General features: G+C 41.9%; 1 protein-coding gene across 1 annotated transcript in view; it reads right to left on the bottom strand.

The window, feature by feature from the left end:
* ptprn2 (protein tyrosine phosphatase receptor type N2) overlaps positions 1-23,899 on the bottom strand; it is a 119,569-nt gene that overhangs the window by 14,407 nt on the left and 81,263 nt on the right. Inside the window, exons 12-15 of the mRNA XM_070853085.1 lie at positions 11,430-11,645; positions 8,813-9,016; positions 3,726-3,873; positions 1,974-2,047 (exon numbers count right to left, since the gene is read on the bottom strand). Coding sequence (XP_070709186.1) covers positions 1,974-2,047; positions 3,726-3,873; positions 8,813-9,016; positions 11,430-11,645 — 642 coding nt within the window. The remainder of the gene's footprint in view (positions 1-1,973; positions 2,048-3,725; positions 3,874-8,812; positions 9,017-11,429; positions 11,646-23,899) is intronic.

The raw sequence follows: 23,899 nt of genomic DNA on the forward strand, positions 1-23,899 counted from the left end.
CTGTATATTATATGAAAGTGTCTATGAGGTGACAGGTAGGATGTCAATATTCATTATGGGTAATGTAGTTGGAATTTTATGATCATTTAGAGGACGAAGTGAAGCATGAGTGACAATGAGTGAAAATGTTCTTTCAATACACCTACACAAGTGCTGGTGGAAATCTAAAAAATTGACTGCTGCACTATTGAGGAAATTTCACAAATGTTATGTTCATTACCCACTGTTCTACTTCAATTAGGTAAAACCGTGTCACTCAGTTTTTTTCTTCATGCTTCCTGGTTGAAATTCCTCTCATGGGTTTGTTAAAAAAGAAAAAATCTCCCCCACAGAAATGAAAGGGTGGTGCAGAATGCTGGTGCTGCCACTCCGTTTAGCCAATCTCAAGGACACAGACATGCTGTAGCTGTGTGTTGACATCCCTGCATGAATACTAAAGTGCAAACATGAAAGAATAGTCCTGCGTTTCAGCTGTCCTCCCCTTGCCATTGTGGGAAGAAGATAGACCACAACAGAAAGTCAAAGAAGTGCTCTTTGGTTTGAAGTAAAATACCTTGTAAGAAAATAGTTTGCAGAAATATCTGTTCCTGGAGAAGCGTCTCAACTTTCAACACCTTGCTGTAGCGCCTTGATCCTGTTTTTATGTAAGATAGAGAGCTCGGAAGCTAAACGGCAGCTCAAGCTCGTCCCAGATAGTTTAAAAACAAAAGCATGGAGAACAGGTGGGAAATGGAAAAGCCGCATAGCATTTGACATTGTAAAAATGCTAGACAAGACAAAGACAGCCAGGCTTTGACCACATTTTGTGCCACCGTGCATTCCTTCGAACCATCCCTCACCCTAATGATGCTGTACATCCTGGAGAGCTTGCATCCTTTGTGGTCAAGCATTAACCATTATCCAAGCTTCACCCTGTGTGTATGTCACCCTCTGCTTTGCAGAGAGCTCCTTCCCTTTGCCTCTGTGACCCCGGATTCCCAGAAAGAAGCGACAGATTATTTACTCGTAGGCCACTGCCCCTGAAGCTAATGAGGAGGAAGAAGCCGCATTGACAGACATAATTATCACAGTTTTGCTGTGCTCAGCCAGGGGTCTCTTTTGTGGTGTAATTACTGTCCTTTCATCCACACACCACTGCGTCCGCCATTACTTCACCCACCTTCAACATCCGTTTACATTTCTGGATGCTTTTATTTCCCTAAACTACACCAAAACAGTCCTGGATAACTTTACTTTATACCCTTCTCTAATGCACCAATCTGCTTTTTGGTAACCTCTTCCCCTGATTGACTATGTATATTCTAATATTATTCTATAACATGGCAAATGTCGCACTACAGCACTGTGTAAATAAGCTAAAAACCTCTATGAATATGCCATTAGAGAAAATGGGGGAATAAATAGAGCATCTAAAAGTCTCCATTGTTTGTTTCTGAAGAGTAATAGGCTTTTAGTGCAGCTGTGTGTGCCCCCTCATCTATCTCCTCAGAAATTTTGGCACTGTATTTGAAATGCATAGTTTCCTGTTGCCTTTGATGGAATCCCTTTTCAGCAGCCGCAGGGGAAATCATGACTGGCACTGTTTTGGGGAAACTAAAAAAAAAAACCTTATCCCTCTCCAACACTGAGGTCTTTCTGGATTTTGTGGTGGGATACATTTGTTTAGTCAAAAATAATGTATAATTCTTTTTAGTGCTGATGAAAAATGGGGTATCTCCAGGGAGCGGCCATTTTGAAAGCAGTGAAAGCAGCTATGTGATTCAGCAACACACTTTGTATCCACTGAGGCTCCAAACATGGAGAACAAAGTTTAAAAAAAAGATCAGTGCACTTGGATCAATGACAAGTCCTCTGAAACTTCTTTTATCTCAAAGTAAAATCCAACCATAACAGGTGCTCCTGGTACAAAAAAGGCTTCAGAGACAACAGACATTAGCCACAACACAGAGCTATAATGAATAAACAATACTCACTATTGGACTTGCATTGATGTAATCCGAGTTGCCGTGGTTATTCTCCGCTTTCAAGGTGATCCTGGAATGATCATCTGTAATGGAGATGCATAATTCATCAACATACTTTTCCACTGTTTTTCCTCTCCACACAATAACAACAGAATTTTAAGCAGCAACAGAGGAACATGAAAGACTGCAAGGACTACAGTTTCACCAGACTTTCATCATACACAGAGTCCTGAATAACTCCACCTTCAATAAAGAATGTTCTGAGTGAAAGAATAATAAATTATTTTACCTTAAGAAGTCTCTAAGTTGTAAGTCTTAAAATCCTCTTTTTTTCTTTAACAAGTGAAACTCTTGCAAGATTCATACAATCTGCGTCCAACGAACTTGAACCCACTTCAGTAGTTTTCTTAGTCCATGATAACTTTTATTTATTTATTTTTTTATTAATATTCATGGTAAAACAGGAGAGGGTATTGCATGGATGGAGAAAACCAGGTAGCAGTGTGGTCCAGGGTATAACCCTCCCACAAGAAAATGTTGTCAAACGCTTAAACACATAAATCTGTGCTGCTCTGAAGAGAAAATTGAAAGATTTGTTTATCTTAAAAATGAATTTTTTATTTACCCATGCATTGCATTAACACGTTAAATACAACTGACATAATAGAGACTGCACAAAAGTCCACCTCATCCCTAGAGAAAAACTATGCTGGAAGAGCACTTAATGGCGGCTTATTTTTGTTATCTATGCTTATTACAGTCTTCCACTGCATGGAGATGGTAATCAGTGGTCAAACTTTCTTTTATTACAATGCACTCTCATTAATTTGTACTCTAAATTGTTAAGCCACCAGTATTTCCAATGTCTGTGCTGAGCACATCTCAGAAATGTAAAATGGTAGGCTACTGATACTGATTCCGACAAAGTGAGTATTTACCAATATGGCTAGTTTTGATGTTAAACTGATGAGGGATGTTCAAGAGCAGCACACAAAGCACATAATCTATAGTGAAAATGCACACATGCACTTTGCAGTTGTGTTCTCTCTGACTGCTACAATACAGCCAGACAGCCATTCGTCACGAAACATCATTTTCACTTCCTCCATGATGTCATCTTATAAAACCACTGTGCTAACTATCTAGCTAACTAGCATATCTGTAATTCTGTGTCCTGATGGGCTGAAGCCGCTGACTCAACCTGACCGACTGTGTTCGTTTGTATTTTCAAACAGCGTAACTTCCCCTTTTCTACATTAGAAAAAGACTTAAATGGGGAATAACTGAGGATCTAACACAAGTCTGGCTGGGGTCGTTAGAGGGTAAATTATCTCAAAACCAAACAAAGAGCAGAATAGAGCCACTCTCATTACTTTAAACTCTGATATACCAGCATCTTGGTTGCTGTGCAGTGGCTCTTCTGGTTGAAAACAGATATTTTTCTAAGCTAATCTGTAGCCCCACACAACTTGGTCACATATTTGGTCAGATCATCCAAGAGAAGTTGATTTGCATTGAAAAAAAAAAAAGAAATACATGTTTAGCAAGCATCACCAAGACTGATTATTTGTTTGGAAACGTATATTTACAGTGTAGTTTTGGCTTGTTTATCCGACTGGTTTTATACAGCTCTTTGCAGCATTCACAAATATATAAACAGCAGTGATGGAGCTGCACCTCTCTGGCCTTGCGAATGGTGGGAACACTAGTAAAGCTAAAACAACTTTAAAAAAAATGAATGGACAATTTGAATGGACTCACACACGACCACGGCATCTGAGCGGTTCCTCTTGGTGTTCTGCTCGCCCTGCCCAACACTGCAGACGCTGGGCTCTGCCTGGTAGGAGCACAGGGCCTCCCACTCACGCTCCAGACGGTTCTTGTTCTTCAAGTGGTCCTCCATGTACGACTAGAGAAAAACAGACACCCCCTTAGCTACCATTTCAAAAAACAAATCACATTCATGCAAGAGACAGCTGAATACCTCTCAAAATAATCCTGTAAAACAACATTTTGTGTTTGGTTTTAGAGAAAATTTGGTTCAATTAAAGAAAAATGTAAAGAAAAACATCATAGCTGGTTTGAGATAGCTTATTGTTATTTTTCCATTGCATTTTCTTCACAATGAGCTAACCAATAAATAAACTGGAGCAAAACACTAAACCCTTGACAACAGCATCTCTCCATTAAAGCTATGATCAGGTGTCATGGAGCATTATTGTCCTAAGCTGCTGTGTAGCGTAACAACTGGGTGAGGAGGAGGCTGCTGAAGATCTAGTTGGGGTAGGTGCTAATGTTCGCATCTTTGTGTGTTTGTGCACGTGCGTTTGACCGAGTAAAAAAATCACACACAATTAAGACTCCTGAAAGGTTTGTCTGCATTGGAAATACTTCAGGGGTGTTTCAATCACGTCCCTCACTGCTTGCACAGCCACTGATAAGATTGTCTGCATTTAAGCCGTCGCTTGGAGAAGACAAAATTGAATTCGCTAGAGAGACAAAGATGGAAAAAGAGAAGGGGGAGGGGACGAGGCCTGTGTTTGTGTGTGTGCATGTGTGTGTGTGTGTGTGTGTGTATCCTCCCAAACCAGGGCAAGTCTTAGGGAGCTTAGAGGCTGTAGCTGGCAAGATGGTCTTTTTTAGCGTAGCGCTGTGTTTTGCTTTCTCTCCTGTATCATGGCTCCCCTCCCAATGGGGTTAAATGGTTTAGTCCGCTATTGTGTGAGGCAGAAGATTACAGACTCATAAACTGATGTCAGGGATCAGCTGGCTAATACAATGAAAGTGATACCCAGATGTGCAGGGTTTTTATCCCATATTAAAGGCACTATACGTACTGTAGGCTGAGCAGAGCGGTGACACTCCATTGTTACATCCGACTTATTCAATCCTGTCTGTCAAAAGGGAAGTACAAGCCTTTGCAGAATATATACCATTTCTACCTAGATGATAATCACAAATAAGCTTGTCCAAGGCATAATAGGCAATTACTCTTTGATGGCTCATGAATTCAGATGTCTCCTGTATACACGCAAAGGATATTAGGTGACTTATAAGAACGTTGCAAATCCTACAGACAATGGAAATCAAAGTTTATTGTTAGATTGTGCACCAAAGGTGCCACTCAGGTCTTAAAAGCAACACAGGGAACAAAAAACGCAATTCTTGTGATTAATGCAGCTGCATAATGAGAGAACACAGCAGCACAATGTGTTCTATCTGAACCCATTAATGACAGAAAGACATTTTTCTGAAACGTTACTGTAGATTTCTGCTGTTATACTTTGAACCATCCTCGTTTGAGCTTTTAATTTTATGCATGCAAAAAACTCAATTATATATTTATATGAAAAAATCTAGTTAATGTCAATTCTAATAGCAGGCACCACACTTATATTTGCATGTGTGTTGTTGTACATCGCCTACGCAAACACACAGTGCTGTCTCTCCAGGAAAATGACAGCATGCCATTATGGCCACTTGACAGAGCCTGTCACCACTATGCTCTTGTCACCCCGTACAAGTACTCTCTGCTTGCCAGCCTGACAGCATACCACCTCCCCTACCAATATTACATCTCCATGTACTTGATAAATCCACTCTGAATTGCATCCCATTCTATTCAAACGATGCCCTGAATCGATTGCATTCCAAATTCATATTTTTGCAGCTTAATGCAATGCAGCCAGCAGGCCCTTATCAAGCCCTCCCGTTCCTAGGGGGAGGCAGTGGACCATGGCGTATTCCAGAGACAGGGTAACGAAGGTTTACTGAATGGGGGGATTATGTCTGCCAATCAGAGGGTTGGGATGGGAGGCCTGGGTGTCAGGGAAACAATGTCTAATCCTTCCTAAGCAGTCTCCTCGGCAGCAGAGGGTGCTGGGTGAAATCAGGATGAAGGGACAACCAGGGGAGCCAGACACAACAGGTAACACATTACTGTCAAGCTCCGCTGTCAAATTAAAACGAACAATACTGGTAACAGTTTGCACAGGAAGACTTATGATATGATAAACAGCTTTAAGAGGTGAAAAAGGTATTAATATGTATGTTTTGTGCAACTAATAATAGCTAAATAAAAAGAACACATTGTGTCGCCTTAAATGGAACAGCTTAAATGTTCTTTTGCTCGAAAAGTAAAACTAGAATTGTGAGTAAAAGCTACTGACAGCAAAACATATTGCATGAGTCAGTGGCTATTTTCCTTTGCCTGAGTCTATTTTCCTTTTGAGCAAATAATTCATCATTTTAAAAAAAAAATGGAACAATAACTACTCAACATAATGAAATAGTCTCAAGCTACATAATTATTGATTTTTTTTCCTTTTTTCAGAAGAAAGGTGATTAAGCCAAGGGAACACTGTAAAACAACAACTGTATCAACATTTTGACCCTGTTCCTGGACAGATGTTCTTATTTTGTTTGACATATTTGTGACGAAAAAACACGTTTAGTGACTGTAAAGTGCTGTCCATGGTGCTGAAAGGACTTAGCACTGAGGGAAAGAGCTCAGACATACAGCCACATGAGCAGCACATGTTTCCATGTTGCATCTGGTAACCTTTTTTGAGGTTTTCACTCATTCAGTGGGTCATGTTTGCATGGTTGTAGCACAACACCGCAGCTGAAAATGGCAAAAGAGAGAAGATAGAAAATGTCAGACAGCAGAGGTGTGTCGAAGCTCTGAAAAAAACACAGCAGATGACTCAGCACACAGAGGCATCCAATTTCAGTTTTGAAGTTGGGAGTCGTTATGCAAGACTTTTTAAGTCTTGAGGTGGGCCGAACAGCGGGGCGCAACATCGTAGTTCAATTATCCTGGCGGCACCAAACTCTCGCAGTAGCATAATGGTTGTATGTGTGTGTGTATTTGTGTGTGTGAGGTGATTGGGCCTCAAAAAAAGGACCCCCAGCATATGTGCTTTGGAAAGCCGGGTATTCATCATCCTTCTCCACACAGTGTGAGCTCCAAAGAGCGAGAGAGGGGAGATGAGAGGAGAGGAGAGCAGAGATGGGAAAATGTAGGTCTGAGATCAGTGATAACAAGGCAATCTCACACATGGTTTCATGTGAGATGGCGGTGGAATTTTAAAGAAGAACCCCTATAGGACATCTCCATGTCAATCATGCCATGAAAGAGAAGTAAGGGTCTCTGTGTGTTTTACCTTTCTGCATTGCAATGCCTGCATTGCTGCTGGGAAGAAACTGGGGCTAATAATAACAGCTCCTAGAAAATGATTCACAGTGTCTCTTTTGTTATTGCAGGGCTAAATGCTTTTCTATTGTCAATGTTTTCAAAAGGGGCTTCACAAACAAGCCTTGACGAGTGCAACAAAACCCATCTATTACCACCCATACAAGGCATTACTCAGATTCACTCTCATTCATTATAGCCTCCCAATATAAAAGCTAGACATGCGGCGTGATGAATGCTCTCTCCATTAATGGAAACACTGCAAGGCATCTATCCATCTCTTTTATCAAGCTTGTCTCAAATGAATAAAGCGAAAGTTGTGCAAAATTAAAACAATCCATTGTGTGTTTGTGGATGTGCTGGCAAGCTTTTTCAACTAAAATAAAAACCTAACAAAATTTCTAAAACATCCAAATGGCAATCAGATGTGTAATGATATTTCAGTTGTGAGCAGCTACCATCACGTAAAACAATGTCTGCCTTATTTTTGCTGCTGCGGTAAGAGAGACGGAGGGGGTAAAGGATGAAAATGATGTGGGGAGGGAAGCAGGACGGAATGATAAAGAGAGAAAATGACACAGTAAAGGGAGGAAAAAGTTGGAGGAGAAAAAAATGAAGACAAGAGAGTCGAGATAAAGCAAGAGAAAGTGAGCAGCAGGAAGAGTGATGGAAAAAAAACACCTCAAAGATAACAGGGTTCTGAGGGGAATGAGGTGAGAGAGGGATGAAAAAGAGACACATCCAAACAGATAAACAGAGAGAAATCAAGCTGTTGGTTTTCAGCACAGGGCTTTGCATATTCATAGACACAGGAAGTTTTTAAAGTATGGACTATAGTGTACACTAGCACGAAATATCTGAATTGCCTAGTCTTGTGGTTCCCAATCTTTTCTATTGTCTAATGTATCCCAAAGGCCCTTAAAGATGACCTCCAGTGCCCCTACAGCACATCCACACCAACCACCATGTTCCAAATGGATAAAATGGATGTTAATAATGTAAAACTGTTTATTGTTACAACATTTAATCATAAAATTGAACTGTTAATGTTGCAGTCAGGCTATTTGCACGCCTACTACAACACTCTGAGAGGCAGTAGACGTTTCAACCATTTATCCATTACTTTAACCTAAATATTTCACCTGTATATCCAATACTAATTTTCACCATTTATCCATCACTTTTAGCACTGTTTCAGTAGCTCTTGTTAGTTAGTTTTCATGAACCCTCGAGTGCAATGCAGCCAACTGAATATGTGGTTACATTTTCTCAGTTAAATCAAACACTAAATTTTGTTTCAAATGAATGTAGCAGCTCCCCAATTCATGTAACCCATGGTGACAAGTGAAGTACCTCTTGGGACCCACTGATGCAGATCTATTGAATGACATAATTTATTCTTATGAAAAGCATTGGAGTTTCTCAGACTGCACTAAACCCACCCTGGCAGGTTAAGTGCATCGTCAGTGAAATATGATGAGATGTTATGGTTGTTTACTCGTAACAATCTGGTGCTAAGAACCACAAAAAGTCTCTGAGGGCCTGAAGTCAAACCACACCTCAAACAACTTCTATCTATTCATCTCCCTCGCCACTTTTCCCACCACATGAATCATTACTCACATTGTTTCTGGAGTCAAAGCAAGTTCCTTACCAGAATCATGTGGCCAGTGGAGATGTCCATGTTGGACGGCACTGGCTCTTCGCACCAGGAGGAGGTGCTGCTGCGGGTCGACGGGCTGGCTGCAGGGCCATCGCTGAACTGGGATGAGACGCTGTTGAGCCGCGAGTGGCGCATGGTCTCCGTCCGCTCGACACGCTCCGATGTCCGGATCGCCATACGCTGGCGACAAAGCTCCTGGGGATTAGAGGAGAGAATGGTGAGGCACTGATCATCAAAAATGCAGGTTAAAAAGGAGGGGTTTTTTTTCCAGACTCCATGCAAGGTTTATTTATCTTCTATTTATGCACACAACAATAGTTTTATGTAGGTTATGTGCTTATCCTTGCTGTTTGGGGCTGAGTTGTGTAAATGCACATTGTGAAATCCTGTATCTTGGCTGACTTGATCTGTCCTTACTTGCCTGTAGATTAATGGCTTATCCTTGTGGATTATGGAGCTTATACTAATTACGTCAAAAATACATGGTTGAGGAACCATACACGACTTACAGAATAAATTCAGTATGTCACACCTGGCTGCCACACAGCGACTGTCTTCATTGTTCAAAAATGGATCTTTTAGTTGTAAAAAAAAAAAAAGGATCTTTTATCCTGCACAAAGTCACCACACCCATGGCGCACAGTCAAGCTCTATAGAGCAAAACTTCTTCCTTTAAAAAGAATATTTTGGAATCTTCTTTGCAAGAACTCTAACACAATAATTTATCCATCAATCAAACAGTTTGATTTCCATTGTAAATGTATACAACCACAGACAAGCAAAAGAGATAAAAATGCATTGGCACAATTGTAAAGTATAATTTTCTATTTTGATTGATATCTCCAGGTTTCTGAGACTTGCTGAAAGACCCACTGCGACGAAGATTACACTCCTCCCAATGACTCAGCTTTTCTCCCATCATGCTTCAGTGCAGAGACAGGGCATCAAAAAATTGAAGACTAGGCATTATTTACTCTAGTATACACAAAATGAAAATGAAAGGAAAAAAATGAAAGAAAAAAACATATTTGTGCAACATTATACATGTGCAAACAGGCAAACACAGTAATGCTTTATCTGATTCCTTTCATAAGGTGTGGTCATGGTCACACTTGGTATTTCTATGCTTAATTCATAATGTATAGACCCCATTATGGTTTGTTTTGAGAGGCAAAGCCAGTCATCGGCACAGAATTCATTTCCATGCTCAATTAATAACAGCGAGGGCAAGACAGGCCAGTGTAACGCCTTGTGAAAGCACATGCTATCTCATGATCTATCATAGTGATATTTCCCTCTGGAGCACAGGCCGCTCTAAGCCCTGGTCTTGGATCAGCTTTCCCGCCGTCAGACTTTAATGATTAGAGCCATGAAGCGGTGCCCTGGGCCTTGGCCTCAGGGCAATATCCAGGTCCACCTCATAATTCATCCTACTTCTCAACGGCTCTGCAAAGAGCCGTGCTGTACTGAAGCCGAGAAATCATCCCGGGAGCAGGCAGGGAGATGTAGTTAGCACCAGAGAGGGCCAGAGGATAGACACGTGGAGCCCGGAGAGGAGCACTGCTCATGGGTTTACAGTTTCCCCTGTTTCACCTCTCTTTCAGACTGCTAATAAGAATGAAAACAGGCCAAGAGGAAACAACGTCTACAGTCTGTGCTGCCGTCTAACAATATCTCTCTCCCACAGCACACAAACTGTATCTGTCAAACATAGAGAACACACCCACACAAATGCCTGACAGAGCAGTTATCCCATCCCCGTTGAGGAAGAACAGGTGCCATATATAGGTTAAAATTTGCACAGAAGACATGATAGAAATGTTAAAATGTTCATAATGAACAAATGTATGTACATAATCTGAAATGTACATCAAATGTATATCTAAAATAAAAAATGCATTCATATTTTTTTTTTTTTGCTTCCCTGTGGCCACCGTTATGAAACTGCAACACCTCCAGCTTTTGATAGATAGAGCAGCCCTGTGAAAACCTGATTAAATATTGAAAATGTTAACGCGACATGCAGATAAATATGCTCAGAGTGCCATGCTGGGCACAGCTGAGCCCCAACGCTGAAAATCAATACAGCCCAGGCTGCCCATGGCCCTGGAGGAACAGAGGGAATAGGTCACAGTGGCTGCCTGCTCCCCATCTCTCTCACACGTACACACACACACACGCACACGCACACGCACACACACACACACACACACACACACACACACACACACACACACACACACACACACACCTCCAGACGTACACACTTGTCAGGCAAGGGTGAGCAGTGAATAATTGGAACACTAAGTCAAAACCGTTTGGAAAAATAGATCATAAAAATAATGTAAATCAACACAGAAAAAGTGATTTCCAATGTATAATTATTGCACTTCACAATAAAAATTATTTATTCATCAAAAAAACAAAAACCACTATCATCAAGAGCAGACAGCAGACAGTTAAAAAAAAATCCACATATTAACAAACAGACTCTCAGAAACCAATCAGACAATCTATCGTATCTGAACAGTGTGTGTTCTTCCAATGGCGGAGCACCGGCTAAGTGTTCCCGCCCCTGATTGGCTCATAGCGAGGGGGCTGGTCTAACCTGATAGGTTGCAGTGGCATCAGTGCTGGTGTCAGTCCCCAGGCTTGCCAGCTTTTCCTTCATGCGGAGGTGTGAGCGCTGGCGAACGCAGAAGAAAGTAGTGGACACTGCCAGCGCCACCAGGATGAAGAACATGCAGAGGACGGAGAGCAGCAGGAACTGGCCCGACTCCACCCTGGTCTCCTTCACCACGGGGATCTGGGTCAGGCTGCCCCTCTGGAGGACACACACACACAAACAGAGAGAGGAAACACACTGTCAGAGCAGTAAAGGATGCTACTCTGTCTTTTTACTGATTGATGGTCTGTTTTTGATGTACACCAACCTCCATATCAACTATGCAGGGCATCAATTTTCACCTGAAGGCTTGTCTTGACTCTCCTTGCTTCCTTACCTTCCTCCTCTTCCTCTCCCGCTCTTTCCTTTCACCCACCACCACTGTCTGACACACCCCCACTCATTAGCCAGCTCTAATACTGGCCTTATAATATGCATTCAGACTCTGTCAACCCCTATTACCAGCCCCTGTTCACTGCTGTCTCCACACTGTGCCCTACTATAGATATTTACAACCCCATTTAGTGCTGGCATGGGGTGGGCTGGCACTGTGCAGCTACAGGAGGCTGGGATACTAAAAGCTTGTGCTTAATTAGCTCCTCTGGTCCTGAGTTTGGCTGGATTAGGCCTTGGCCCAAGCCACACAGCTAATGGCTACCAGGACTGGAGAGACACAGGCAGCCCAGACTGGACCATCACACAGCCACCACCAGTTGAATAGAAAAGCCTTTTCAAATATTCACACCCACGCAGCATGTTAATTCAAAAAGGAAGGTATAGGGTTTGTCTCACCATGGCAGACTTGTTTTTTAATGTGCTGCAATATCATCTAAGAGGTTTTTATCGGCATAGGTAAAAGAATTGGCCAATGTGTTGATAATTGTTCCACTCATGGCCATTTACTGTAATGATAAATTCCCTGTGGGCCCCACTGATACAGAACATTTTGAGAGCATAACAGCGATAATTAGGAGCAATGATTGGGAGGGATAATTAATGATACCTAAAATGTAGCTACTGTTAAAGATTTTCTTAGCTGATTAGATAAAATATAGGCATCCTGCCAAGTTGGCATTCATTTAACTCTCAAAAACAGAATGATAATATTTCACCAACACAATTTGCTTCACATAAGCCACCCTTGCTGTCCTCTATGACCGACACAAAAAACATGGGGTTTCTGCAAAAGCCAGTTCTCAACAGTCTTTGATCAAATTTTATCAGCTGCACACATGCCAATAGCTTTATATCTGCAAAAGGGCAATATCAATAACAGTGCACAAATACATCAGCAGGCTCCTAATTGTCTGCATGCAATATGAGAAGATTGATGGGTGAAGTAAATCAAATCTACAGCATGAGAAAAAAAAAAAGGCAGAGCTCTGACATTTAGCCTGAGGGGTCTAATGGGCCGGCTGAAGGATGGCTACATTTTGTTATACCATTTTCAAAACAAGACACTTCACCTCGGACCAGTAACAATATGGTTTGACCTTGTGGCTTGTAATTGCCAATGTTTTGGCGCTTGTGCGGATGCCCAGGTCTTTTCGATTACGGGTTGTGCCTGACGACAGTTGCTGCTGATTGCAATTGCTGTGGCTCGAGCATGTAGTTTCAATCAAGCATTAAGAGGTTAGTCAACAACTGAGAGCTTTGAAGAGGCTCGCGTACGGTTACAGAGGGGAGAAATGGCCTCGATCCAATGACTCGTCTGTGTTGTTCGGTGATCAAATGAACATACAGATAGCAGGAGCGACATTTAGAAATGAACTCGATTTTCATTTGCTGGAGCACCTTTCAGCCAGTATCCTCTCAGACATACTCACACCATAAAAGGCTGAATATATAGCACCTGGAAAGCTTCATTAGATATATCTAATATTCAGCATATTTTGCACTGTCTAAAGCATGTCAGTGCTACCAAACTGCTGCCTCTGAGACCAAAGTGCCCCCTATAGACCTTTTGGTTCAAACCTGCCTGACAACTCCAAGCTATTCCCTTTGGCTCAAATCTTTCTTTATTCTAAAAAGAAAAAAAAAAAGGTCTTATTGAGTTAATCAAAGACGTGGCCCTCTACAATCTTTGTTAACTCTTAAAAATACTCAGGTAAACACCTTGAAATGAATAAAAAGCATTTCCACTGTGAGAGCAAACAGGCTTAAAATGCACTGCAAGCATAAAAGAGTGTTTGAGGGCGGTAATCATGTTAGAAAGAAACCAGGGGAGATACAGAAAGAGAGAGAAAAAGAGGAGGAGATGTGAAGCTAAGAATTACCTTCATGGGCCTTTAGAGATCGGTCCCTCAGCTTTTTTTTTTTTTTTTTTTTCGATTTTTTTCTATTTGTGTAAGAATTTTATTTTATAGAGGTATGTCTTAAAAACAAATCTGCCAAGCTAAAATGTTCACTAAATTAATCACTTTAACTGAAAAAAACATTTGAATGGTTTAATATCAAAATAAGAAAATTACATTTTATTAGAGTAAATAAATCAGAGTAATTATTACCATAATCAATACTTGCAAAAATATTTTGATGTGACTGTTCTGCATTGAAATTTAAGATCGACATTAAATACCCCCATGGAATAAAGACTTTTTTCCCTCCATGAATTCTAATTCTGATCAACATCCACATTTCCAGGTTGAGCAAATACATTTTGACTGCTTCCTTTAAAACCATATTCAGTGCTGCCATTTGTGCTGCTCATGTTTAGGATCCAAAGTCAGTGGAGTTGTTACTCTCTGCCTCTAACAGACTTTCTTCTTCTGTTTCTCTCGTCTATTCATATTGCCCCTGTCTGGTGAATTAGCCAATCTGAGAGGAGACGAGGGGCAGATGGATTTCGGTGCTCTGGATTATTCAAATGATCGAGGAAAGGTCAGGCAGAGAGGTGTTGTTGGGGCGGCTGGCTATCCATTCACTCACACCACAATACATTCAAGAAGTACAAGAGGAAAATCCTCTCAAACACACAACTGCCAAACCTCAACCAACCCCTAAACCAAGATTTTTCTTTTCTTTTAGAAAAGTTGCAGCTACAATTAAAGGTTTAAGAGGTCTGAAATCAGCATTAAAATGTGACTCACAGTCTTGCGATTTGCTAAAAAAGATTGCAAATTAGACGCAGGATTCACGCTATTTTTCATAGATCTAGAAAAGCCCGGCAACACCATGTGCTCTAATACTAATATTAATGAAATTGTTGAAATTTTTGGTATTAATGGAAAATGTTTGGCTTAACTTTTAGACAAATTTGTAAAATCTAAAAACCATTCAACATATTCTTTAATTTAAGAAATAAAGCAATTTGATGGAAACACATATTACCATAAAAACCTGCAACATAAAATGTTTATTTTTAGTCACTCTGGATTTTTGGAAATAAATCTATGCACAGATTAGATGAGAATAACTGAATATTCTCGTTTATTTTTTCACTAATCTCAGTACCATAATTTATGCAAACACAGAGGGAGGATTTAGCAGCTTTCAGTTCTCAGGTTTCTGAGTTGGAGCTGCTGCCGGGCAGCACCAGCTAGGATGAACCTGCACACAAACTTTGGCCCCTTGGAGCCAGATGTGCTCACAGCAAATTTGCACGCATATTTTTTCCCGATCATGTTTTATCCCATCAGCTTTTGGAGATTCGATCTCCAGCAGACTATCGCAGCAGAAAGGATGAAACTAGAGCAGCTAAATTATTCTGGTACACGATTCTGCAAATTCATTTTCATTCACATCGGAAACAAAACCAGCTTTCAACGTGATGCTCCGGTTGCTGAGAAGTTTTCAACGCCTGTCCTTTTAGGCGCCTTTTACGCATTTGACGCATTAAAACTTGCACACTGAACACGGGTGAAAAATAAATAAATCACAGAACAAACACACGTTTCAAGCCAGGAGATAATTACCCAAATGCATGTCGCCGGGCAGAGCACACATTTCGCAGTAAACGGAGGATGCTGAGTCCTGTATTCCAGAGAGCATGGTTAACCACTGACGCCCGCCGCAGCTCCAAGAAGCGTTTGTGCGTCCCGGCCGCCCACTCAGTCCGCTTCTCCAAAAGTTCCCCTGCAAGGGTCCCATGCGTTCCCCAGCGCCAACAAAAGACCGCGGCTTCAACACGAAGATGAAGAAAAAGAAAAAAAAGGGAGAGTCGGAGAGAATAAGAAAAGGGAGAAGAATGTGGGATATGCCCGCCTGATTTTCCGAGCCTCGGAAGAATGTGCAGAAGCCCCACTAGTGAGTCCTTTCAGCGTCTCTGTGCCAATGAAAAGAGATGGGGAGGTGGTGGGGTTGGGTTTTTTGCGATCATTTAGTTAAGGCTGAGCCCCTCCTTATATTCAGCAGCTCAGGAGTCCCCGTCCATTGCACATGTCATATCCACTGGTTGCTATAGCGATGCCTCCACATGTTGTCGACAGTGAATGTTCAAGGAGCGATGCCTGGCTAATAGGCTTGCGGACCGAGGGGCGATATGAATGGACATAGGGCTAGACACTCATTTGTTGAGCTACTAGGGGTCTCTGTGTTCGGTGTGTGAATTGCTGTTTTCTCAGGCTCTCCTTTTCCTCTGCTCCCTCTCCCAGGGATTCAGTTATGTGAGCAGAATAAGGGAGATGGGGCAGTCTATTCTTCAAAGTAGGCTTTTGCATTCAAAGCTGAAGTGAGCACTATAATAAGAGGCTACCACACAGTACAGTAGCTGTAAACTATATGAATGCTGCATGGGACATTGGGTGCAGTCTGAAAAATGCTCAGCGTAAAGTAAATTGTGTATAATTGGCTAAGTCTTTTCTCTGCTTCTCTCGAAGATCTGCCGGAATAAAGGAAAAAAAAAAGAGAGGAAAATTGCAAGTTTAACAAGTTTTAAGATAAAACTCACTAAAAAGCTATCCTAATTAGCAATCAGTCTGAAAAAAAATGATCCAATGGAGAGCAACAGCTGCACTTAGCAGGCAGAGAGAGAGAAAGGGGGATTATGGAGAGCACAGGGAGAGAAAAGGAGAAAGAAAAAGAAAAGGGGCGGTGAAGAGAGGAGAACGGGGGTCCTGTCAAATGCAGATGACGAGTCTTGTGGAGGGGGGGGTGGTGGCTGTGTGACGGGGGGCTCTCCAGTTTATTTTTTTCCATTCAGAGAGCACCCCCTCCTCTTCTCTATTGTCCCTCTGTGTGACAGCTGGAGTTGGCAATGTGAAGGGGAGAACAAAAACGAGCTTGCTGTCCAGCCTGAGTCCGTGGCCGCATCGGACGCCACCTCACCTTCAAAAAGCAGAGCCAACCAGGCGGCCCGCAGCAGGGACAAAATCTGAGGCACAACACCCTCAAACTGACTCAACAAATTTTTTACTACAGCATCTTCCACACCTTGTGTGCGATGCTGCTGCAAAACTGAAATTATCAGTCAGTTTTTGTGTCTTTAATAAGGAACGAAATTCATTCCACCCTCATATGCCATGGAGTGACACTTCTCACGTCATGCTTTCTGCACACTTGCATCCTCATTTATGAGGAATTATTCAGAATCAAAATTCAGTTCAACGCCTGCTAGAGGGCACAAAAATGATCCGGCCACCTCCTCGCCTGAGAGGCAAATTTTTATCTCGCAGCATTCAGTTTGAATACAAGAGAGAATCGGCTCACTGTCGCACAAATGCAAGACGAATGCAAGAGTAATGCATGGTGGGAGACTTTTATCATGACTGCCAGTGAGTGGTTTTATTACTGGAAAGAAAGAAATAGTGTCCCCGGAAGTTAATCCCCATAAAATCAGTCCCTACATTAAGTCAAGCATACGATCATATCTATGCTGTTCTCTGACGAACCGGAAGAGAGTCCTGCTCACTCTTTTTCATATGAGATACCCTGGTCACCCACCTGTCAGCCCTATCTAAATCCACTCTCATCAAACAAGGGTATTCCCCTGACACTGCAGTGGATGGGAAAAAAAATAGAGGAAAAGGGAAAAAGAAACCAGGATGGTTTCTGGTTCTACCAAGAACAAGACGCCATCTTTTGTTCTCACTAAGAACCATCCACCATCTTTACCTGCTCTTTGAAGATAAGCCAGACTTTGGCACCTGTTGTTTTCCTTCACTTGAACTCTGCGTAAATGGACACATTTTCACACATTTCAGCCACTACTACGCACTACACAGTACGATTTCACAGCTCATGTCACATCCTCCAGTGAGGCCACTGCTAATGGTTATCACACCAGGGAGGTTTGATGTGCATCAATTCATTCTCACGAAAACCTACGAGCAGTCAAATTCAGTAGCACGCTGAAGGCACTCTTATGGTCACTGGCCATATTCGTAGATGCTGTCACGCCTGTGTGTTCCTGCTGTAAGTACTTCCTCGGGGTAACACATGTTCGAACAGTCGCCGTGAGTCCTGCAAGGCTTATCAGTCCTGCCTTACTGCACTGCTCCGGTCTCTCCCTCCATGACACACTTCACATTTCTAATAAAAAAGATGGAAAAGCGACGAGCGTGTTCAAACAATGGGAGAAAGAGGTATGCGGCACTTCACCACGTCGCTGAGGGGGGTGGTGGTGGTGAGGAATGTTAAACAAATGTCAAGATCAAGTGCACCACCTGAGATGGCAGAGCCGAGGCATCCACTAATGCTCATGCATGTGAGCATGTGAGAAAAGGTGTGAAGGGAAAATAATTTGCTTACATATTTGCTTGCACGTACAGGCTGCACGATTTTAAGCGTATTTACATGTCTGTCAATGTGTCTGAATATACATACACAAAATGCACTTACACATACAATGCATGTACCTGCAAGAGCACCTTATCCTGGGCACAGACGAGAAGTCAGAGATTGTAATATATTTGAGCAAACAGGAGAGCCCAGTAGTACACTGGGCTGGTCCACATACCAATCACACTATAATGATATCAGTGAGAGGCTAATACCGTTTACACTGCTGCAAACCACAGAGCTGCAATGTGTACCTGCAGACTTAACTAAGGCGTGATACCGTTACACCAAAAATAGTTGGGATTTCTGCTCGGCTCTTTGAAATGGGGTGCAATAAATTATTCATCATAATATCTGAGCAAGACTGTTGCTGCAGCTCCATTTGGGAAGGTGTTGGAGGATTAGCTCCAAACTGTAATGCAGAGAGAAATGTATGCAAAACAAAACACATTTGGGTGTTCTGGGTTTTTTTTCATTTTTTTTTTTTTTATCAGATCCACCAGCTGTTATTGTTATTGCTGAAGTGATTTTACAAGATGTGTGTGAGAGGAGAAGATCTAGCCTGATCTGGGTTTTTACTCCTTTCTTTTTAAATGTTCTATTTCCTCGCTTATCTTTAACATTTATGCTGAAACAAAGGTCTCGTATAGGCAGAGGGATGGTTAGAAAGTCTGTCTATTTAAATTTACAGTACAGTGATGTCAGTTTGGGATACTCTTAGTTGGTACACTGCAGTTTGATTTGCACTTATATTGAGATAGAATAGAAAAGCTGACACTATGCTCTCCCATCTAAACTCCCTTATAAACATCACGTAAGGTACAGAGACCTGACAGTGAGGTGAATGTCTTAAATGCATTGTGTCTTGGTGAGTGTGTGAGAAGGAGAGAGCGAGAGACCATGTTTTCTAATGGATGATGTTCAAAGGCACAAAAAGGTCCCATTTCTGGGTTTGACTTGAAACATTTGAATTGCTGTGTCTCATGCTCATCACTTTCTCAGAGAGGAACCATTCAAAGCCTGTGTGTGTGTCAGCCATGTCATTCTGGTATTTTCCCCAGATGAGCTTGTTCAAATAGGCCTCTTTCTTATGTGATTCCCAGCCCAGGCATTGCCCATGCCAAGTAGTTCAAAGCAGTAAACATCAAGGTAAATGCTATGCCTGTCATCTTGACTATATTTAAAGCAGAGAGGCAAACCCACACACATGCACAACAATGTGCACTTCAAAAATAAACAGTTTTGTGGCGTCATTGCCTGGAGTAGAAAATCACATCATATTTGGAAAATGATAGAAAATGTTGTTGTAATCTATGAGGATGACAACAAAGTGAAACATATTTAGAGTTAATTTTAATCACTTTACATGTACAGTGTGTAATGCAGTTTTACTGATGATTAATGATGTATAGTATGTATATCAAAATTATGGACTAATCTCTGTTAGATGGTGCTAAGTGGTCAGCCAAGCCTCTGTCTGATCAAATTATTATTAGTTAGGTCCCTCTTCCTACGCCTGACAAACTCTCAAAATTGTTAGTAATTTTGTGGGTCCTTTTTCAGGTAGTTCATTTGAACTGCCGCTGGCAGATTTTATAAGCTGTTGCTAGTTGCTATCAGTATTTGCAGAGTAGTAGTAGTAGCTAGTTAGTCCTGGTATAACACGTACTATGTGATGTTTTCATCTCTAACTATAACGACTAACCGATGTGTTGGTAGCATCCAGGGAAAGGCAAAACACTGGATGCACTAGTCATGAACGGGGCTTTATATTAACGCTCAAAATAAGAAAATGTTGGTTGATGATGCGTTCATGGCCGAGTTGTGGATAGTAAGCTAAATAGCTGGAAATGCTAACAATTACAGTTTAGATTATAACAGACAAACAGACAGCACAAGCAATTCTTTATGATTTTGTTATTGAGTTTCTTTGTTTTGGGAAAAAACACACCACCCTCCAAACTTCAAAATTTGGAGAAATGCTGGAGAAAAGCTTGACAGAATTACTGGTTCTAGTTATGGTTGCTAAGCTATGGTAGATATTGAACAAGCTTAACGAACTATAATGCTCAAATAAAAAGGCATGCAAAAGCCATGTAGGCTCTGTTTCTAGTAACAAAAAAAGCTAATTTGAGTGGTTATCTAAGACGAGGAGTAGCTTGAAATTCAGGCTCTTAACTATCTATCTATCTATTATCTGTTGCAGGAATCCATCCGGACCATCCGTAGCTTTTTTTTACTGTCCGCTCCCCCAGTCAGGACCTGTGGGATTCCAATCCCAACGCAGTCCTCTGACACATGCCTGTAGGTAATAATGTAGTGAAATTATGTTCTGTTTTTGTATCACTGGGCTAAATGATTGTCCTGTGTGGTCATTATGAGCCCTGTATTTTGTATGTGTATCCATGGCAATGCCAGTGAGCATGCTGAGAGATGTAGCTTAAGCTTAATGTCAGTTCTGTTTGTGTGGTGTTTATTCCCAGTAAATCAGCGGTTATTTCAGGATAGTGTTGATCATTGACTCACACATAATCAAGCTAATTTCAACAACTATCATACCGCCTGATCACCTGCTCCTGCTCAAACTACCACCCTCCCACGGAGTCTGACTACTGCAGCACCTCTACTCTGATCTTCCCTTTCTTAGTAGATCAGTTAACTCCAAGTTCCAAGACCAGACCAGGAGTTGATTTACTTCAACTTTTTTTCTTAATTTGTTCAAGGTGCAGCAGTAATTCCCAACTGGTTTTAGCTGTCAGTAATGATTCTTTCTACTAGCAGCTGTGTTGACAATAGTAATATGTCTGACAAGGATAATGTTTGCTAAAATGCCAGCCAGAATTAATTATACTTGGTTAGGAAATGATGCTCACACCTAAAAATTAAAGTAAAATGGACTCAGTATCAGTGAAGATGTTTGCACTGTGGTCTGAGCAAATTACACTCAAATTTGCATAAATCACAATGACAAGAATTATTTTTGCGATGTTATTACGATGAGGGATATTATGATACTGTAGGTGAAAAGTCATTAGACACCAAATAAAATGGTCAGGTCCAGAATGTGATCTGAGTTTGCTAAAACACAACCCAATCACGAAAGGTAATTGAAAGCAATACTTCATTCCACTGTCGGAAAAAGATAAAAGAGGAACTGCCACTAAAAATCTCACCCAACACTTTCACAGTCAAAAACAGCACAGAAAAGACCAAGGTTTTAATTGTTTTGTTTGAATAGAAACCACACTACTTTTAGACTATTATGTTCTCGGCAGGCTTTTTTATCTTGGGGAGAGATAAAACTGCAATTAATTTTGAAAAGGGGGAAAACAGTGAGACAATACATCAAGTCACACATGAGTGGTGGCAGGCAGGGATACGTGGGCTGCCGTGGAATAACAGAGGTAGTCAAAGGTAGCATTCATAATTGAAACCACAGTCACAAGAGACTTAGTGGGCTGGGAGTCTCTGATACTGAGACTGACAGTAAAGGGACAAAGAGAAGTGTTTAGAGGAGAGCACAGAATAACTTCATGGGTTCAGCAGGATGTGTCCCCTCCACACCTGGGTCCACACACCATCTCAAAGCCTTTGAAGCACAGCATTTCTCAGTGGCTGCTTGAACATAGCACAGTGTTGCTGGATTTGATTTTCCAAAGGGATCAGATTGCACCACAAGTTTTGTCATTACGGATGGAGCTGGGGGTCTTTATCGTGTTGGACGAGTGCTTTCTCTAGTGCAACCTTTCAGACAGCAGAATTAACGTGCTACCTTGACTGATTCTAGTATTAGATTGAAACTGGCTTGATTCAAGAGAAATGGGAAGGAAAATGGCAACAGGACAACACAATTTTATCCCACTTGGTGTGCCAATAGTGGAAGAGGACTCCAATTTCAGCCATGTCCAAATTTTGGTGGTCTCTCTTGTCTTGTCAACGTGCTTCATGGACACCATCTTGGAAACCATGATTGTTGGTATTCCTGATCCTGGAAGCCTCTCTATGGCCCATTAGACCCAATTAATTTTTGTTTGTCATTCAGCTCATGAAAAAGGGATGTGTTTGGGCCAAGTCATGGCAGGAATTTAAGCACTCGTGATCACCTAATCTTACACAGAGACCACCTGAATTACAGGACCATAAACTGTCAGGAAGTACTTGAAAAAATGTTCTTGTTGGACCTGCTAAGGTACATTTGTGAAAAATGTGCTTATCGGTTTTTAACTGTGCCAAGGACCTCTCACTCCAGACGGCCCTCCATTTGCATTCACGCTAAGGTCAGCAGTGTATTTGAAATGAATCAAATCTGGTGTACACTCAAGGGCTGTTGAACTGCTGTTGAATGTGGTGTCCTGAGCAAATATCCACCCACTCCATGAGGCCCCTGCCGTGTTTATTGGTGTCCATCACCAAGCTTGTGAGGCACAATTTGAAAGCTACTCAAAACTGGACACAAGAAGCCTCAAGAACTTCTCTGGAAAAACAAAACCAATCAAATGGCTTCATTGGTTAGTTTCAGTGGAGGGTGTATTAATGGTCGGTTATCCACGTTCTGCAATCAGACCCTTTTTATGGTCACATTTCCTTCATTTTGCCTGTATGAAAACACCAAATTCAATTTTGTATGGAGTATACTGCCACTCTAATAGAATTTGTATTTAAATTGCCCCTATGAGAATCCCTCTTAAGAGATTAGTAGATAGTGATTCTTCCATTTTAGACTAAATGAAAACAATATGTATTTCTGATCACACTGGATTAACTTTATTGGAGCACCAACGCCACGTGTCTCCAGCCGTACCTGGGTGTTGCTGGACTTGCAGCACATTGACGTTGCCTGCCTGAGCATGTGCCCCGATGATCAGCTACAGCTTGTGTAAGTGAAGATATAGATGTAAAACCACAGGAGGCAGTGCGTGATAGGCTAAGGGTCATATCCCCGTAAACGCACACAGACACAGCCACAGCCTCATAAATTCTCATCAGTGTCTTCATTAAACATTTCTCCTGTTATCACCATGACAACGTGGGCCCAGCGTGCGCCAGCGGGGAGAGGCGTGTGTGCCTGTGTAACCCAGGGGGTCGCTTAGGGGGTCACTTGGCACAAATGCCAACAGCCCATACCTCTCCTCCAGACTCACTCTTACTATAGGGAGAAGGGGGGGATTGTGGAGTGGCACGCAGCCAGGAACGCTAGATCTGTTCCACGGCGATCTCACTTGACAGGCACTGGCTGTGTCTGGACTGGAGGCAAGCGCTCTGATTTCTCTCTTTAATTACTGCAAATCGGAGGAGCCGCAGCCCATGCTAATGAAGCCACACCAATCAGCTGTGGGAGAGTCAGGGGCCGCGCGCTGCAAAACAATCCTCTGCACGAACAGAGCTGACACTCTGTCTGCCCAGCGCCACAGCCTGCCTGCACGTCTCGCTGTCTGTCTGTCTGTCTGTCTGTCTGTCTGTCTGTCTGTCTCACAGCTCCAGCAGATTCATAAGAGTAGTCTGCCCCCAAGCCAAACAAAGCAACGCTGCTCGTCGAAAGAAACCTCTGTGAATCCCTGATGAGACTGCTGCCACAGCTGTAGTACGGTATCAGCCGCCTGTTTGTCGCTCACATCTCCCATCGCTTCACACCACAACCTCTGACAACAATACAAAGTATGGCTGATCGGAAATTCTGAAGGCAGAATTAATTATGA

This window comes from Pempheris klunzingeri, chromosome 21 (assembly GCF_042242105.1).
Source record: "Pempheris klunzingeri isolate RE-2024b chromosome 21, fPemKlu1.hap1, whole genome shotgun sequence".
In the NCBI taxonomy this organism is placed as follows: Eukaryota; Metazoa; Chordata; class Actinopteri; order Acropomatiformes; family Pempheridae; genus Pempheris; species Pempheris klunzingeri.